General features: G+C 43.8%; 1 protein-coding gene across 1 annotated transcript in view; it reads right to left on the bottom strand.

Moving 5' to 3' along the window:
• The window catches only part of rab18a (RAB18A, member RAS oncogene family), a 62,575-nt gene that overhangs the window by 23,138 nt on the left and 19,370 nt on the right, over positions 1 to 20,067 (bottom strand). Inside the window, exon 3 of the mRNA XM_038798203.1 lies at positions 18,571 to 18,632. Within this exon, the coding sequence (XP_038654131.1) occupies positions 18,571 to 18,632 (62 nt within the window). The remainder of the gene's footprint in view (positions 1 to 18,570; positions 18,633 to 20,067) is intronic.

Below are 20,067 nucleotides of genomic sequence, written 5' to 3'. Positions count from 1 at the left end.
CATGGGAACTGAACTGATGGCAAAATGGAGCCAATGGGATCCCAAGGAAATTTGGCAAATCCGGAATTAGCTGACTGGCAGGGTGATGGTCAAGGGTGTTTTCTGACTTGAAGCCTGTGTCTGGTGAGGTCCTACAGGGATCAGTGTTGGGGCCCTTGCTGTTTGTGGTTTATCTAAATGATTTAGACATGAAAGTAGGGAGGTTTGATGCAGGGGAGGCTGTGGCGCACTGGTATTGTCGCTGCACTAGTGATCCAGAGACCCGCCGTCATACCCTGGGGACTCAGATTCTAATCCCACCATGCCAATGAAATTTGAATTCAATTTTTTAAAAATCTGGAAAGTCTAACGATTACCATGGAACCATTTAATAAAAACCCATCAGGTTCAGTAATGTCCTTTAAGGAAGGAAATCTGTCTTTCTGGCCTGCATGTGACTTCAGATCTACAGTAATGTGATTGACTCTAAATGCCCTCCGGGCTCAGGGATGGGCTATAAATGCTGGCCTACCAGCAATTAAAAATTTGTGGGTCGTAAACAGTGAGGAGGATAGCCTGAGATTAGACGGTAAATTAGGCAAATGGAATTCAATCCGGGATCAGAACCAGAGTCCCCAGGGTATGACAGCGGGTCTCTGGATCACTAGTCCAGCGACAATACCAGTGCACCACAGCCTCCCCTACATCAAACCTCCTACTTTCATGTCTAAATCATTTAGATAAACCACAAACAGCAAGGGCCCCAACACTGATCCCTGTCGGACCTCACTAGACACAGGCATAAAGTAGGGGGGTTATGCTGGAACAGTATAAAATGTTGATTAGGTCACAGCTAGAATAATGTGTACAGTTCTGGAATCCACATTAAAGGAGGGTTGTGATCGTACAAGAAAGGCTGCAGATGAGATTTACCAGAATGTTACCTGGCCTGGAGAGCTATAGCTATGATGAGAGATTGGATAGACTGGGGTTGTTTTCCCTGGAGCAGAGGAGACCAAGAGGGGATATGATTGTGATGTATAAAATTAGGAGGGGCTTAAACAGAGTAGACGGGCAGAAACCTTTCCCCTTGGTGGTGGGATCAATGACCTGGGGGCATAAATTTAAGGTAAGGGGCAGGAGGTTTAGAGGGGATGCGAGGAAAATCTTTTTCATCCACAGGGCAGTGGAAGTTTGTAATTCACTGCCTGAAAGGGTGATGGAGGCAGAGACTCTCATAACATTTAGGAAGGGGAGTAAAGACAACCCTGGTAATTATAGACCTGTGAGCCTTACTTCGGTTGTGGGTAAAATGTTGGAAAAGGTTAGAAGAGATAGGGTTTATAATCATCTTGAAAAGAACAAGTTGATTAGCGATAGTCAACACGGTTTTGTGAAGGGTAGGTCATGCCTCACAAACCTTATTGAGTTTTTTGAGAAGGTGACCAAACAGGTAGATGAGGGTAAAGCGGTTGATGTGGTGTATATGGATTTCAGTAAGGCGTTTGATAAGGTTCCCCACGGTAGGCTATTGCAGAAAATAAGGAAGTATGGGATTGAAGGTGATTTAGCGGTTTGGATCAGTAATTGGCTAGCTGAAAGAGAGGGTGGTGGTTGATGGCAAATGTTCATCCTGGAGTTCAGTTACTAGTGGTGCACCACAAGGATCTGTTTTGGGGTCACTGCTGTTTGTCATTTTTATAAATGACCTGGAAGAGAGTGTAGAAGGATGGGTTAGTAAATTTGCAGATGACACCAAGGTCGGTGGAGTTGTGGATAGTGCTGAAGGATGTTATAGGATACAGAGGGACATAGATAAGCTGCAGAGCTGGGCTGAGAGGTGGCAGATGGAGTTTAATGCGGAAAAGTGTGAGGTGGTTCACTTTGGAAGGAGTAACAGGAATGCAGAGTACTGGGCTAATGGCAAGATTCTTGGTAGTGTAGATGAACAGAGATCTCGGCATCCAGGTACATAAATCCCTGAAAGTTGCCACCAAGGTTAATAGGGCTGTTAAGAAGGCATATGGTGTGCTAGCCTTTATCAGTAGGGGGATTGAGTTTCGGAGCCACAAGGTCATGCTGCAGCTGTACATAACTCTGGTCGGCCGCTCCTGGAGTACTGCGGCAGTTCTGGTCACCACATTATAGGAAGGGTGTGGAAGCTTTGGAAAGGGTTCAGAGGAGATTTACTAGGATGTTGCCTGGTATGGAGGGAAGGTCTTACGAGGAAAGGCTCAGGGTTAGATACGGTGGACAGTGAGAGTCTCTTTCCTCGGATGGTGATGACCAACACGAGGGGATATAGCTTTAAATTGAGGGGGGGTAGATATAGGACAGATGTCAGAGGCAGTTTCTTTACTCAGAGAGTAGTAGGGGTGTGGGACGCCCTGCCTGCAACAGTAGTAGACTCGCCAACTTTAAGGGCATTTAAGTGGTCACTGGATAGACATATGGATGAAAATGGAATAGTGTAGGTCAGATAGGCTTCAGATGGTTTCACAGGTCGGCGCAACATCGAGGGCCGAAGGGCCCGTACTGCGCTGTAATGTTCTATATTCTATGAAGTATTTAGATGTGCATTTGCAATGCCAAGGCATGTGCCAAGTGCTGGAAAATGTATTAGAATACTTAGGTGGTTGTTTTTGATCAGCACAGGTGCGATGGGCCAAAGGGCCCCTTTGACTCGATGACAGCACACTTGGTTAAATACCTTTATGTCAAAGGCTGGCACTCTTGCTTCGGCTCTGAAATTTACCTCATGGATGAATCCCAAACCTTACATCGGCGAGCAAATAACTATTAATTTTAAAAGCTTCAACTGTGGCAGAAAATTCCAACTTCTAATCAGAATCCACTTAACCTCATCCGCCAAATGGAAAACAAAAGAAACTCCCTTCATAGATCGTACAGGGGGAGAATTCTATCTCGGTGACTCTACACTGAAAATTACCCATTTTCTGTGGTAGCCTGCCTACAATTGGACATCAAAAATTGCATACAATCACGGACTAACAAAAGTCTTGTATAAATTACTTCCTTGATTTTGTTAGAACTTACTCACATGAGTCACAGTAGTCTGACATCCTGGTGCAGTACTGAGTGTGCTGCATGATTTGAACGAGCCATTAAACAGAAGCTCAGTCTGTCCTCTCAGAAGGATATAAAAGATTCCACTGCACTATTTGAAGGGCAGGGAAGTTCTTGCCATGTTCAGCTCAACATTTATCCCTTAATTAATATCACTTGAAATAATTCTCATTATTTGGTCACTGTCACACTGCTATTTGGGAGACCTAAATTAGCTGCTGTGTTTTCCTACATTGCAACAGTGACTAGCTTCAAAGGAAATACTACACTGACTGCATATTTCTTTGTAAATATTATTTTTAAGAGCAGGAGAAGGACCAGGAATCACTGCCGAGATCTCTGTTCTTTCATAAGTAGCCAACTCCAGAAGATGTTTTTGTACATTATGTTTTGCATTGCTACCTTATTGATGGTTGGTGAGATACTCCAAGCAAGAAATGTGAAAATGAAATGAAAAATGAAATGAAAATCGCTTATTGTCACAAGTAGGCTTCAAATGAAGTTACTGTGAAAAGCCCCTAGTTGCCACATTCCGGTGCCTTTTCGGGGAGGCTGGTACGGGAATTGAACTGTGCTGTTGGCCTGCCTTGGTCTGTTTTAAAAGCCAGTTCTTTAGCCCTGTGCTAAACCAGCCCCTAATGTGAACGGTCAAGAAACGTGAAAGATAAAAGGGGTACCAGACATGCATCATTATCTACCAAAATTAAATACTAAGATGGAACACAAGATATCCTCAGATACTTAAGCAGTTCATGTCTAAATAAAGCATGAACAAGAAAATGTCCAGGTTTGGGCTGACAAGTGGCAAATAACATTGGCACCACACAACTGCCAGGCAATGACCACCTTCAACAAGAGAGGCTAGGTATGCTGCAGCAAGGAACTCACCTCCTGCCCCCCCCCCCCCCCCCCCCCCCCCCCCCCCCAAAAACTCTGTCCACAATCTACAAAGCACAAATCAGGAGTGTGACAGAATACTCTCCACTTGCCTGGATTAGTGCAGCTCCAACAACACAAGCAGCTTGACATCATCCAGGACAAAGCAGACCACTTGAATGGCATCCCTTCCACAACAAAGCAGACCCCTTGAATGGCATCCTTTCCACAAACAACAACTCCTTGACCACTGTTGAGCACTGGAAGCAGCAAGTACAATCTAGAAGATGCACTGCAGGAACTCGCCAAGGATGCAACAGCACCTTTCAAAACCATAACTGCTACCATCTAGAAGGACAAGGGCAGCAGAACACGTGAATACCACCTGGAAGCTCCCCTCCAAGTCACTCACCATCCTTACTTGGAAATATATTGCCGTTCCATCACTGCATCTGGTAAAAATCCTCAAACTCCCTCCTTAACAGTACTGTGGACATATCTGCATGCAGGGACTGCAGCAGTTCAAGACAGTAGGTCACTACCATCTTCGAAAGGACAATTGGGGATGGGTGACAAATGTTGGCCTAACCAGTGATGCCCACACCCATAGTACAGTAGGTAGCACTGTTGCTTCACAGCGCCAGGGCCCCGGGTTCGATTCCTGGCTTGGGTCACTGTCTAAGTGGAGGTTGCATGCTCTCCCCATGACTGCGTGGGTTTCTTCTGGGTGCTCCAGTTTCCTCCCACAAGTCCTGAAAGATGTGTTTGTTAGTGAACTGGACATTCTGAATTCTCTTTGTACCCGATCAGGCGCCGCAGTGAATTTTCACAGTAACTTCATTGCAATGTTAACGTAAGCCTCCTTGTGACACAAATAAGGATTATTATTAAACGGAATTTAAAAATGCTCAGCTTTGTAATGAACACCAAGTTTAGATTGTGAATAGGATCCCTACATGACAGAAGCATGATACAAGTTTTAAAGCATGAACAAAAAAAAAGTTGGACAGGAAAAATATTAAGATTTAGAAGTTGTAAGCAACAGAATGAGAGCAAAGTCAAATTCTAACTTGAAGTAACGCAACATGATTATTTTATTACATGATAATCAGAAATTAAAGGTAAATTCTAATCAGGCGGGCAGCATGGTGGTGCAGTGGTTAGCATTGCTGCCACACGGCGCCGAGGTCCCAGGTTTGATCCTGGCTCTGGCTCACTGTCCGTATGGAGTTTGCACATTCTCCCCGTGTTTGCGTAGGTTTCACCCCCAAAAGCCAAAGATGTGCAGGTTAGGTGGATTGGCCACGCTAAATTGCCCCTTAATTGGAAAAAATGAATTGGGTACTCTTAAAAAAAAATGTTTAAATTCTAATCAAGCAGTCAAAATCAAATAGAATATAATTTTCTGTGAAACTGATTTTTCCTGTTCATCTGAAGTTTCAATATGTTGCCACGGTATCAAGCTTATTCAATATTTAAATATTACACTGTACGAGCCAAATGTTTCCAACCATTCCTGCTGGCAGGATCTTGTGGTCCTGCCAGTGGCAAAACACACGCACACATACACCATGTAGACTGCAAATAACAGGAAAACCCGTTGACGCCGTCGCCGGCCAATGGCAGGCCGTCCCTACCACTGCAAGGCAAGCCGCAGTGTGGGCAGAAAAGCCGGCCCATAATGTTTAATCGAGTTTTTACAAAATACCATAATCAGGTGCAAAATTATGAAAATGACTTCCATTTTCAGGAGATTTTTATTTAATGAATTCTATATCAGACAACATGGTGTCTCAAATCCCTTTTTCACCTCAAGACTATTTTTTGAACAGATGTTGCATTGTGAAGACATAAAAACTCTTAAGCAACTGGTCTTCAGGGTCATTATTAACTACAATGATACACATCTCTTTAGATGTCATTAAAGAGACCATTATTATGCATGACATGTTTGATTTCAATATTCAGGTGAGCAGTTTTTGATGTTAGTGTGAATATAAATATTTTATAACAATGAACATGGAACTCGAACAGTACTGTAACGGTATGAATGATTTCCATTTCTTGCTTTTCAAAATTTTGCAGCAGATAGATCAACGTTGGCAGAGTGGTTAGGACTGTTGCCTCACAGCACCAGGGACCCGGGTTCAATTCCGGCCTTGGTTGACTGTGTGGAGTTTGCACTTTCTCCCAGTGTCTGCGAGGGTTTCCTCGGAGTGCTCCGGTTATCTCCCACAGTCCAAAGATGTGCAGGTTGGGAAGATTAGCCATGATAAAATTGCCCCCTAGTGTCTCGGGATGGACAGGTTAGGTGGAGGTGAACCCAAGTCCCTGGTGCTGTGAGGCAGCAGCCCTAACCCTATTGATCTACCTGCCGCAAAACTTTGAAAAGCAAGAAATGGTGGGGATAGGATAGGGGGAATGGGCTGCACTTTCAGAGGGTCGGTGCAGACGTGATGGGCCAAATGGCCTCCTTCTGCACTGCAGAGATTGTAACTACCACCATTTTTTTTGCATTCATGGCATATAGCGTTTACAGATGTGAACTTTTGCTGCTGAACACAAATGATTTTGTATGGGCTTGTCTAACTCAATAAAGACAATTGCAAAAGCTCAAGACAAGAAAATGTTACAATTTGTGCCAAAAAAGCTTCACGATTTATAGAAAATTGCTGTTTCAGTTGATTAAGCTTTAAAGTTCAAGTTTACAATCAGACATGATTTCAGACTTCACAACAGGCCACATTGAGCATTAAAATTCTTTACAGTTTAGCATGCAAAGTTCACAACTGAACTAGGTTGATCCTGGCTTACGGGTAAAGTATTAGTGGAACAATATGCTAAATAGTCAATACCTTCAGAACTTTGGGGAAGGGGAAAATTGGCAGAAAAAGAGGAAAACCAATCATGCATTCTGCTTCACATTTAGCCACAGTTATATCGAACAAAATAAAACTTCAGAATGTTGATCCTTCTGTGCTGTATATACAGACAAAACATTTCTTTGGAGAGGAAAAATTAATCAGTGTCACGTCAAACCTTGGCAACCCTATCCTCTGGCAATCAATTAAATTGAAAAACATGCTCTGTCGCAATGGAAGAATGAATGGCAATGAGTGCCAAACGTTAAACCACTGTCCTCCCTGATCCTGCAGTGGTGAATTCAGGTCACAATTTTCTGGCGAGCTTAAATACAGCAAGCAATTTGCAAGAGGTGCAACCAACATCTGATACGGATGGAGCCGGGATTGTACCCACTTTTGTGAACCAGTTTTTAAAAATAAATAAACTGGAATTATCTCCATGAAAATGTGGCAAGTTCCTGTTGACATCCCTACTGGTGATAAACTCTCATTTTCAAATCTCCATACTTCGGCAACCTTGAATCACAATTCCAAATGCACCAAAAATATTTCAAACTGGGCAAAACCATGAAGTGTGTGAAGTTAACTTCAGTGTCTAATAGCAAGTGTTGGATTATTTTAAATCTTGGCTATGTTATTACTTATCAATTTTAAATATACGTAAGGTTGCAATTTATAGTTTATAAGAAGAATTGCCCTGGGAGGGCATTGCCTGAAAAGAGCTTTTGCAATCTGCCCAATCAATTCGCGTTAGTATGCATGTTTAAACGTTAAACTTTTAGTCGAGATTTATTTTCTGGGATCAGCTCCTGCACCAAAAGAGATTTTAATTGCATTCTCAATATTCCAGTATATAACTTATCAATCAGTATACTGTACTCTTTGCAAAAGGCACAAGACCTTTAACATAGCTGGCCAGATACAAGCTTTGTACTTATAAAAAAATGGACAATCTAACAAACTTCAATTTTGAATCAGTTCTTACTCATGCTTCCGAATCATCAGCTCCCCACTCCATCCATTTTACCAGTTTGTAGTAATCCAAGATGTGAAATTGAGTCAACTGTATGGTCAGAACACTGTGCCCTTTTTACCCTTTCTATAGGTGTTCTGCCAGAGTGCTCAAGTCATGCTTCAACAGCTCCCTGTTGGATGACCAGATTCTTGTTTCACGTTACAAATCATATTGCCATGTTCTTGGAGAATAACCACAAGAAGGGACTTTTGCCAATTCTCCTACGAGAAGTAGCCAAGATAGTTATTTGAGGCAATATTCCATCTCCAGAAAAAAATTGAAAGCCTTGGCCTCCCAAAAAAATTCTGGAGGAAAAGACTAAAACAGCTGGAGTCATCAAGAGTTCATATTACTGAATTACAGGCTCAGATGAAGTGGATGCTCTCCTGACTATACAGGGTATCCATTCAGTTCACAATATTAATTATTGTGAGCACATAGACAAGGTAAAATACTTTCTGGCACATGTATTCTGTCAAAAAATCCGAGCTGGGCTACTTTCCCCTGATGCACCGTTAGGATGATCAAGCGACGACTGAATCCAAGGCAATCTCTCTGGAATTTTAGTAATTCAGTTTTGATCTAGGATAATCTATATCAGGTGTAACAATAGTCATAATTTATTATTTTTAAGTAATTTGAAAGATGCCAACTGATATTTGTTGAATACTCTTTTTTCCACTGGACAAGTTTAATAGACTTAATGCAGACAGGGAAAGCCCCAGATCCAGAAATATTCCCCATGGTTTATGGTTAAATATTTGCTCCTGAACTGGCTGACGTACTTGTAAGTAGTGATCCAAAATAGCAGCACTGGTAATATTTGACCATAGCGGATGAGCAATAGGGGCAACCTCAGGTTCATAGAGGTGCTCAGTCAGGAATTCCCATTTGATAATATTAAATGCCATTTTCATGTAGGTAATCCCAAGTACATTTCTTTTTTTTTATAGAAGTGAGCTTTTATTGGAATCGGTTTTACTACCTGAATTATTCATTTGACATACAATTATTGCCTTTTAAAGGACTTTTTTGAAAAAATGTTTGAGGGAAAATAACAAATGGGAAATACCACTTCTACAGCAACATTTTTGTTAAAAGACAATTTTATTGAGGTATTTTTGGCATTGTAAACAGTAACAATATGCATTAGTGTGCAGATACCGCTTACAAAAAACATAGTGCAAGTACCGCTCTCGCAAATAGACCCGCCTATTCTTCCCCCCTACTCTACACTATTCTACCCCCCCCCCCCGGCTGACGATTAGTTCCCCGCAAACAAGTCGATGAATGGTTGCCACCTCCGGGCGAACCCCGATAGTGATCCCCGTAAGGCGAACTTGATTTTTTTCCAAGCCGAGAAAGCTTGCCATGTACGACAGCCATACTTCGGTTTTTGGGGGCTTCGAGTCCCTCCAGGCCAACAGTATTCATCGCCGGGCTATCAGGGAAGCAAAGGCCACAACGTCGGCCTCTATCCCGCCCTGTACCCCCGGGTCTTCCGACACCCCAAAAATCGCCACCTCTGGACTCAATCGCCACCCTTGTTTTCAGTACCCGGGATATGACGTCCGCAAATCCCTGCCAGTATCCCCTGAGTTTTGGACACGCCCAGAACATGTGGACATGGTTTGCTGGTCCTCCCCCATATCTAGCACACTGGTCCTCCAGACCAAAGAATTTGTTCATCCGGGCCACCGTCACGTGGGCCCGGTGAACCACCTTGAACTGAATCAGACCGAGCCTGGCACATGTTGCGGTTGCATTTACCCTCCTCAGAGCGTCTGCCCATACGCTTCCCTCCAACTCCCCACCAAGCTCCTCCTCCCACTTAAGTTTCAGTTCCTCGGTCCCTGTGTCCTCCGCTCCCATAAGCTCCTTATAAATATCTGAGACTCTCCCCTCTCCTACCTCACCCCTGGAAATTACTCTGTCCTGGATGCCCCTTGGTGGAAGGCGTGGAAAGGACGGGGACTGTCTACGTACCAAATCCCGCACCTGCAAGTAGCAAAAGTCTTTCCCCCTCGCCAGCCCGAACTTCTCCTCCAGCGTCCTCATGTTCGCGAAGCTCCCTTCCAGGAACAAGTCGCCCATCCTTACCCCCCCCGCCCTCCGCCACGCTCTTAACCCGCCATCCATTTTCCCCGGGACAAATCGGTGGTTGTCACATATTGGGGACCAGACCGATGCTCCCACTTCCCCCGCATGCTTCCTCCATTGGCCCCAAATCCGCCACCACTACAGGGCTGGTGGAGTACCTGGCCGGCGGGAGCGGCAGGGGAGCCGTGACCAGGACTGCCAAGCTGGTGCCCCTGCACGAAGCAGCCTCCACCCGCTCCAAAACCGACCCCGTACCCACCATCCATTTCCTTATCCTGGCTATGTTAGCCGCCCAGTAGCAGTTGCTGAGGTTCGGCAACTCCAGTCCCCCCTCGCTACGGTTCCGTTCCAGCATCCCCCTCTTTACCTGCGAGGACTTCCCCGCCCAAACAAATCCCAGGGTGATTTTATTGATTCTTTTCAAGAAGGACCGCGGAATGAAAATAGGGAGACACTGAAAAATAAACAGGAATTTCGGGAGGATTGTCATCTTCACTGTCTGTACTGAGAGGGGGCATCCCTCTCTTGTCCCGCGGTGTAGTCTAAAATACTCAGATGTCGTCCTTACACTAGCCTCCGGGGCCTGATGTAGCAGTTTAACCCAGTCCACAAAGCCCTCTCCAAACCCAAACCGTCCCAACACCTCCCATAAATAGTCCCACTCCACCCAGTCAAAAGCCTTTTCGGCATCCATTGCCACCACTACCTCCACCTCTCTGCCCTCCGGGGGCATCATAATCACATTGAGTAGCCTTCTTAGATTGGCTACCAGCTGCCTGCCCTTAACAAACCCAGTTTGGTCCTCCACAATCACGTCCGGTACGCAGTCTTCGATTCTGGACGCCAGGATCTTGGCCAGCAGTTTAGCATCTACATTAATCAGGGAGATTGGCCTATAGGACCCACAGACCTCCGGATCCTTATCCCGTTTTAATATCAGCGAGATGGTAGCTTGCGGCATCGTCGGTGTAACACCCCATTGTCCCTCGCCTCGTTAAATACCCTAACCAGCACCGGCCCCAGTATACCCACAAACCTTTTGTAGAACTCCACTGGATACCCATCCGGCCCCAGGGCTTTACCCGACTGCATGGCCTTCAGGCCCCCCATTACTTCCTCAGCTCCAATCGGGGCCCCCAGCCCCTCTACCATCCCCCTGCCCACCTCTGGGAAGGTCAGCCCATCTAAGAAGCGCCTCATCCCCTCCGGCCCCGTGGGGGGTTCCGAGGTATACTGCTTACTGTAAAAGTCCCTGAATACCCTGTTCAGTCCTGCCGGGTCTCCCACCCGGTTCCCTGCCCCGTCCACTACCGTCCCTATCTCCGTGGCCGCCTCTCTCTTCCTAAGTTGCTGCGCAAGCATTCTGCTGGCTTTCTCCCCATACTCATACACCGCGCCCCTGGCCTTTCTGAGTTGCCCAAGTACATTTCTAATGATCAATTCTCATTATATATTGTTCAGAATTTGAAGGATGTTGTAAAAGCCAATGACAGATGCACACTAAAGAATAAGCATTGGAAGAATGCTGAAGGATCAGAGACAAGTCAGAAAACGAGAGAATGACTTAAAAAAAAAATCAAGTTCTTGCAACATAGTGGTTACTCAAACGTCAAGATCACTTTCTAACAGCAACTGCTGGATTATTTTAAATCATGCCTATGTTGTTATTTATCAATTTTAAATATATATAAGGGTTGCAATTTAAAGTTTATAAGAAGAATTGTCCTGGGAGGGCATCATCAACTCTCCTACATGGGGTGTGGTATTGAGGTCTCTATCTTTAAATCAAATTGAAAATGGAGCATTTTAAGTGTTTTAGTTTCCTGGTTTGCTTTGTGTGAATGCTTCAAATTTAACTGGTTGTCAACCTGCAGACAACACTGCTGCTGCACACCAAGATATCCCCTTGATTTTGTGTCAGATTCAAACTGCTATGGCAGGCGGAAATGTTCCCTTCCTCAGAAATAGCTTCAAGAGGTCGGAGGCAAACACCCTTGCATCCCTGTTGACTAAAAAGTTCAGGTAACTGTAGCATTCAAGTTGTGCAGTTCAGCAACTTTAATATATAGTCTATTCTTAATTGGAAGTTATTTCCTAGAAGTCATGGGCTGAATCTTGGGGCAGTGACAGTGTTTCTGTGTTTAAACCATTAACTAGCCTTTGATTGAGAGCTTAAAGGTACTGCATTGTGAAATTGAATGAAAGCAAACCATTTCAAAGGACCTGTGGGGATTTCAAAGTTTTTCAACTGTTGTGAGCTTTCTAGGACGGCATGGAAGCTTCAAACAGCAGCAGTGTTACAAACATGGGACTGAGGGAGTAGATGGGTGGCTAACACTGCAGCTTCACAGCTCCAGAGACCCAGGTTCAATTCTAGTCTCGAGTGACTGTCTGTATGGGTTTTCTCTGGGTGCTCCAGTTTCCTCCTACAGTCCAAAGATGTGCAGGTTAGGTGGATTTACCATGCTAAATTGCCCCTTAGTGTCGAAAAGGTTCGGTGGGGTTACCGAGTTATGGGGTTAGGGTGGGGCTCTTTCCTAGGAGTAGAGTCCAGCGGTCAACCCCTTACCTCCAGCCTGAGTCCACCTAACCCCAAAGATCCTCGCAGGACCCTGCCTCTGCAGACTGGCTGTTGCAGACTTGCTTCCTTGAACCCCCGCAAGTCCCAACGTGCCAGACCAGGGTATCACTACCAGGGTGTGGGGGGTGCAGTCATGTCACCCTCCTGTGTGCAGGGGGGGGGGGGGAACCCATTATTTCCGTGGATGTGGGGTGCATGGAAGGTTGCAGAGGTGTTGGGAGTGCTTCCCATGTCAGCATGGGGACAATATTTGCATCATGGGGGAGAAGAGGGGCCCGTCTCTGGATACTGAGATCAGGGTGCCCATTCAAATCAGCAGCCCGAGACTGTTGAGTGCAGGCTGGTTGGCGTGGCTAGTCACTACGCATAATTTAGCATAGTAAAGCTATGAGAAGCCCACTTCGGCCGGGCTCCTTGCGAAGCAGGAATCACCCCAGCTTTCCCGCTCGCGGGAGCACTTGGTTCCTAATGCAGAAATTTGCTCCATGTCTCACATAGTCGTGTGGCACGGTAGCACAGTGGTTAGCACTGTTGTTTTACAGCACCAGTGTCACAGGTTCGATTCCCGGCTTTGGTTACTGTCTGGGCTGAGTCTGCACATTCTCCCAGTGCCTGCATGGGTTTCCTCCGGGTGCTCTGGTTTCCTCCCACAAGTCCCGAAAGACAAACTTGTTAGGTGAATTGGACATTCTGATTCTCCCTCGGTGTACCTGAACAGGTGCAGGTGTGTGGCGACTAGGGGATTTTCACAGTAACTTAATTGCAGTGTTAATGAAAGACTACTTGTGATAATAATAAAGATTATTATTAAGTTGGGGGGTGGGGGTGGAGTTTGCAAAAATACATGATCAAGAGGTGGTCATCCAACAGGTTTTTTTAAAAGATTACAAACAGAATATCATCTATTGAGACACAAAAATAGAAGTAAAGAAATGCAATATACCATAATGGCTTAATTCCCAAAACGTCTGAATAGGGTTATGGAACATAGGAATTTGAGGGAGAGATCACCAAAAATTGACCGAGGCGAATAAGGTCATTAATGCCAGGGGGATGGCAACTTACGCAAGGAGTCAGAGAAGAGGGAGCAAGGACAAAAGCAAAAGGTAGAAAAGTGAATAAGAAAAGTGATAGGTGGAGAAACCAAGGGTAAAATTCAAACAGGGCAGTAGAGAAAAATATTGGGTGCAAGACAAGCATTGTGAAAAAGACCAACTTAAAGGCTCTGTGCCTTAATGCACGGAGCATTTGCAATCAAGTGGATAAACTAATTGCGTAGATAGATATAAATGGGTATGATATAATTGGGATTACGGAGACATGGGTGCAGGGTGAACTGGGATGGGAACCGAATGTCCCAGGGTTCTCAGTATTTAGGAAGGACAGGCATAAAAGAAAAGGTGGTGGGGTGGCACTGCTGGTTAAAGAGGAAAGTAACACAATAGTGAGAAAGGATATTAGCTCTGACAATATGGAATCTATATGGGTAGAGTTGAGAAATACCAAGGGAAAAAAACATTAGTGGGTGTCATATATAGGCACCCAAATTGCACTGGTGAGGTTGGGAATGGCATTAGTGATGCATGTAATAAGGGAATATCGGTGATCATTTTAATCTTCACATAGATTGGGCAAATCAAATTAGCCACAATGCCGGAGAGGAGGAATTCCTGGAGTGTATACGGGATGGTTTTCTTGACTAATATGTGGAGGAACCAACTAGAGAGCAGGCCATCTTAGACTGGGTACTGTGCAATGAGAAGGGAATTATTGCCAATCTGGCTGTACGAGACCCTTCGGGGCTGAGCGACCATAACATGATAGAATTTTTTATCAAGATGGAGAGTGAAGTAGTTGATTCAGAGACGAGAGTGCTGAATCTTAATAAAAGGAACAATGAGGATATGAGGCATGAGTTGGCCTTGATAGATTGGGGAGAGTTACTTAAAGGGATGATAGTGGATAGACAATGGCAAACATTCAAGGAACGCATGGACGAACTACAGCAACTGTTCATTCCTGTCTGGCACAAAAGCAAAGGGGGTAAGAGGGCCAATTCATGGCTGTCTGGCACAAAAGCAAAGGGGACAAGAGGGCCAATCCATGGCTTACAAAGGAAATTAGAAATAGTATCTGATACAAGGAAGAAACATACAGAGTGGCCAAGAAAAATAATAGGTCTGAGGATTGGGAGCAGTTTAGAATTCAGCAAAGAAGGACGAAGGGATTGATTGAGAAGGAGAAAGTATAGTATGAAAGGAAGCTTGCAGGGAACATAAAGATTGACACTAAGAGTTTCTACAGATATGTGAAGAGAAAGAGATTGGTAAAGAGAAATTTAGGCCCACAACAGTCAGAAACAGGTGAATGCATACAAGGGACAAAGAAATAGCTGAGCAATTAAATACATACTTTGGTTCCGTCTTCACAAATGAGGACACAAATCAGATCCCAGAAATAGTGAAAGGGAAGAACTGAGGGAGATCAACATTAGTAGAGAAATGGTGCTGTGAATACTGATGGGATTGAAGGCGGATAAATCCCCAGGGACTGAGAATCTGCATCCCAGAGTGCTTAAGGAGGTGGCTCTGGAAATAGTGGATGCATTGGTGGTCGTCTTCCAGGATTCTATAGACTCTGGAACTGTCCCTGCAGATTGGAGGGTGGCTCACGTCACTCCGATATTCAAAAAGTGAGGTAAGAGAGAAAGCAGGGAACTATAGATCAGTAAGCCTAACATCGGTAGTGGGGAAAATGCTTGAATCCATTATCAAGGACTTTATAGCGGAACATTTAGAAAGCAGTGGCAGGATCAGTCAGAGTCAGCATGGATTTATGAGGTAACCAGTACAGTCAACGAGAGGGAACCAGTCGATGTGGTATATTTGGACTTTCAGAAGGCGTTTGACAAAGTCCCGCATAAGAGATTATTGTGCAATATTAAAGCGCATGGGATTGGGAGGGAAATGTATTGAGGTGGATAGAAAACCGGTTGGCAGAGAGGAAACAAATGAAATGAAATGAAAATCGCTTATTGTCACGAGAAGGCTTCAAATGAAGTTACTGTGAAAGACTAGGGATTAATGGGTCCTTTTCAAATTGGCAGGCAGTAACCAGTGGGGTACCACAGGGATTGGTGCTGGGATCCCAGCTATTCACAATATATATATTAATGATTTGGATGAGGGAACAAAAATGTAACATCTCAAAGTTTGCAGATCATACCAAATTAGATGGGAGGGTGAATTGTGATGAGGATGCAGGGATCCTACAGCAAGATCTGGACAGGTTGGACGAGAGGGCAAACCAATGGCAGATGCAGTATAATTTGGATAAGTGTGAGGTTATTCATTTTGGAAGCAAAAACAGGAAGGCAGATTACTACCTGAATGGTTGTGAATTGGGGAGAGGAGTGTGCAGCGGGACCTGGGTGTCCTTGTGCACCATTCGCTGAAGGGAAGCATGCCGGTGCAGCAGGCGGTAAAGAAGGCTAATGGTATGTTGGCCTTCATTGCAAGAGGTTGATAGTATAGAAGCAGGGATGTGTTGCTGCAATTGTACAGTGCCGTGGTGAGGCCATGGAGTATTGTGTTTCCTTCTCTGTGGAAGAATGTTCTTGCTTGCGAGGGAGTGCAGCGAAGGTTTACCAGACTGATTCCAGGGATGGCTGCACTGTCATACGAGAAGAAATTGACTAGGTTGGGATTGTTCTCGCTGGAGTTCAGAAGAATGAGGGAGGATCTCAGAGGCTTATAAAATTCTAACAGGACTAGACAGGGTAGATATTACCAATGATAGATGTGTCCAGAACCAGGGGTCACAGCCTGAGAATTCAGGGTAAACCATTTTGGACAGAGAGAAGGAGACACTTCTGCACACAAAGTAGTGAGCCTGTGAAATTCATTGCCACAGGAAGTAGCTGATGCTAAAACTTTGAATATATTCAAGAGGCGGCTGGATATAGCACTTGGGGAGAATGGGATCAAAGGCTATGAGGAGAAAGCAGGATTAGGCTTATGAGTTGGATGATCAGCCATGATAGTGATGAATGGCGGTGCAGGCTCGAAGGGCCAAATTGCCTCCTCCTGCTCCTATCTTCTATGTATCTAAGGAAGCAAAGGATTGTTGTTCATTGCAGAGGAATACAATTTGTCAAGAACCTTGGTTCGATCAAATTTGGAATATTGTGAACGGTCCTGGTTTCCACATTATAAAAATAATATAAAGATACTTCTAAAGGTGTAAATAATATTCACCAAAACAATACTTAACTATTAGACCTATTGGGAAAGTATCAACAGGCTGGAATTATTTTATTTGAAAAGAGAATACTGACGAGTGCTTTGGAGGCGATCTTATAACTATGAAAGGATTTGACAGGGTAGATGTGGAGATGATGATACTTGCGGGAGACCAGAATTAGAGATTATTAAGGTAAAACAGTCAGCAGTAAATCCAAGAAGGATTAAGGAGAAACTTCACCCAGAGTGGTTAGAATGTGGAACTCTGTCACATGGAGTAGTTGAGACGTTTGCCATAGTTGTACTTGAAGGATATTAAAATGTTAAGCGCTGGTTAAAATCCAAAGAGTCACATTAGACTCCAACCATTAATCTGTTTTTCTCACCACAGATCCTGTCTTTTTCAACACTTTCTGCTTTTAATTCAGATTTGCAGCACCTACAGTATTCTGCTTTATTCATGCTATAGTTAAGGGAGGCTAGATAAACACAAAGGATTTGAAACAACATTGATAGAAGTTAGATGAAGTAAGTGAGATGGTGGAGCAAAAACACTGGCATAGATCTGTTGGGACAAACATTTGTGCTGCAAATACGACACAATAACTTCCGACAAATAAGCTTACAGAATGTCAAGTAACTGCCATATTTAGATATAAGCAAAGTCATGGCTCCACAGAAAAGGTATTAGTCAGCGATAAAGACATTAGAGGAATATAATGGGAGAGACACGTTTACTAGCAAGAGGAGTACTTCTTTAATTTATCAACATAAATACAAAAGGGTATGTTGTCTCAAGAGATACCAAGATAAGAGATGTAACAGTTAAAGCGAAGGCGCACATGACAAGATGGGGAAAACTAGCTGAAAGTCATGTGAAATTTGATAGTGTAGAGCAGAACAGAATGCAGGCTCCTGCAAAAGCAATTCCATGGTTAGATCATAGACTATAAAACAGGATCTCAATATTCTTAATCTCTAGATTGCTAATTACACCCCGCAACAACTAGATTGGAGAAGCAAATGAAAAGTGCCTGGAGATAGTATTGGAGGGAAGCATTCAGTTTATCACTGAATTGAGACCAGTCCTAGGATGGGAGTCAGTTATACTGACAGTTCAGCCAGGAGCTAACAGAGCCAAGATCAATTTCCTCATGGGACGTTAACAAGAACTAAAAAGAAAGACAAACTTGTATTTATATAGCAGTCGCCATGATGGTGCCATATCACGAAGTCCCAAAGTGCTTTGCAGCCAATTAAGTACTTTGTCTCATCACTGTTGCAATGTAGGAAACGAGAGACAATTTGTGCACAGCAAGCTTTCAAACAGAATATTTTTCTTGCGATCTTGATGGAGGGTTACATATTGGTCTGGGCAACAGGAATAACTTCCCTGCTCACCTAGAAATCATGCCATTTTACCTCTTACATCACTGCGATATGGCAGATGCAGCCTCAGAGTAAAGTGTTGTCCATACAAAGTATACAAAAATGAAGTAGGGCCATTAAAAAGAGATTACAGGAGTTATATGATTCAAAGGCTTGTTAAAGGATCAAGCAGCCTAAATGAAGAGGAAAAATGTTACCTAGTACATTTACCGAGTTAACAAATAGATTGAAACCAGGAATTATGGTATTTTTAGGGTAATACAGTAGGCATTATTGATTCAGTCAGTCATGATACTGCCTTTATAGACATTTCCACACAATTCTATAGCATCAGTTTATCCAGCCCAAAGATTCTCTTTCTTCAGAACATCAGTTGTCTACCTGTATTCAACTGTAGTGCAATCTAAAGACATCTATTGTTCAATTCTTTTTACTCACCCATATTGCAAGCTTTGCTTTATTTCCATCAACTGCAATTGTTTTCACTTTGAAGTCAACACCTGCAAAAAACATACATGTATAAATTCTTGATCTGCAAACTTTCCTGAGAAATTCTGAAACAACTGTCCAATTTAGAGGTCCGACTGGATTCATGATCAATCGCAGCTCCTTCCGAATTATTTTCTCACCTTTCCAGCCATAGCATTTAAAGTTACTGAATAATCTGAACGGAATAGAATCCTGGCATCTTCCAACTCATCAGGGGACCATTCAGACCATCATAACAGCATGAAAGAGCTACCAATTAGTCCGACTCCCCTATTATTTCTCCAGAGCCCTAAATATTCTGCATGGTTAAGATTTCCAGAGGTAGGGTATTGAAGACCATAAGACCTAGGAGCAGAATTAGGCCACTCGGCCCATCGAGTCTGCTCCGCCATTCAATCATGACTGATATTTTTTTCATCCCCATTCTCCTGCCTTCGCCTCATTACCCGTAAGCCCCTTATTGATCAAAAGCCTATCTACCTCGGTTTTAAAGACACTCAGTGATTTGGCCTCCACAGCCTTCTGCGGCAAAGAGTTCCATAGATTCACCACCCTCTGGCTGAAGAAATTCCTCCTCATCCCTGTTTTAAAGAATTGTCCCTTTAGTCTGAGATTGCGTCTCTACTTCTAGTTTTTCCTAGAGGTGGAAACATTCTCTCCACGTCCACTCGATCCAGGCCACGCAGTATCCTGTAAGTTTCAATAAGATCCTCCTCATCCTTCTAAACTTCAATGAGTACAGACCCATAGATTATAGAGTTTTAAAGGAGAAAAGGCAGGTCGAAAGGCTGAGGGGTTTAGGAAGTGAATTCCAGACATTACAGCCTCAACAGCTGAAGACGCGATGTCAATACAAGTGAAGACAATATCATAGGACTAGAGGAAAGGGAGAGGCAAGGCCATGGTGGGATTTAATTTTAACAAGTGCCAAATAGATAGTGGAAGTAAAAACTGTGCTTCAAGTTTAGAGATAGGAACAATTAAACAAAACGTCAAATTAGATGACACAAATTGTAAAAGCCTTTGGAACAATGAAAATGCAGTTCATCCCTTAGGGTCTTTGCCACAGCAGAATAGCCCAAGATGTAGCAGGAAAAAATAAAAAAGAGAAGAAAGTCGAAGTGCAGCCAAAGGTCTGATGATACAGCAGCCCCAGTTTGACAGTTGCTAAAGTAGCGGTGGTACTGGTTACCTTTTCCTTTCCAATAGCAGCATTGCCATAAACACTGTAGCATAGCTGCAAAGCTAGTGCAGCCACATATCGGACAACATCTGGCTGATAACATGACTGAATCTGACAGCTCTATGCATTGTTACCAGAATCTTTGCAATAGTTGGCACAGTTGTCCTTCTTTCCCCACAGAATAGCGGACCTATGGAGCAGGCTGTACAATACAACACTGAATTTCATCAAGCAAGAGTTGGACCAGTTTCTGACAGGGGGAG

Source organism: Scyliorhinus canicula, chromosome 5 (assembly GCF_902713615.1).
Source record: "Scyliorhinus canicula chromosome 5, sScyCan1.1, whole genome shotgun sequence".
Classification (NCBI taxonomy): domain Eukaryota; kingdom Metazoa; phylum Chordata; class Chondrichthyes; order Carcharhiniformes; family Scyliorhinidae; genus Scyliorhinus; species Scyliorhinus canicula.
This window is presented reverse-complemented; position numbering and strand designations above follow the sequence as displayed.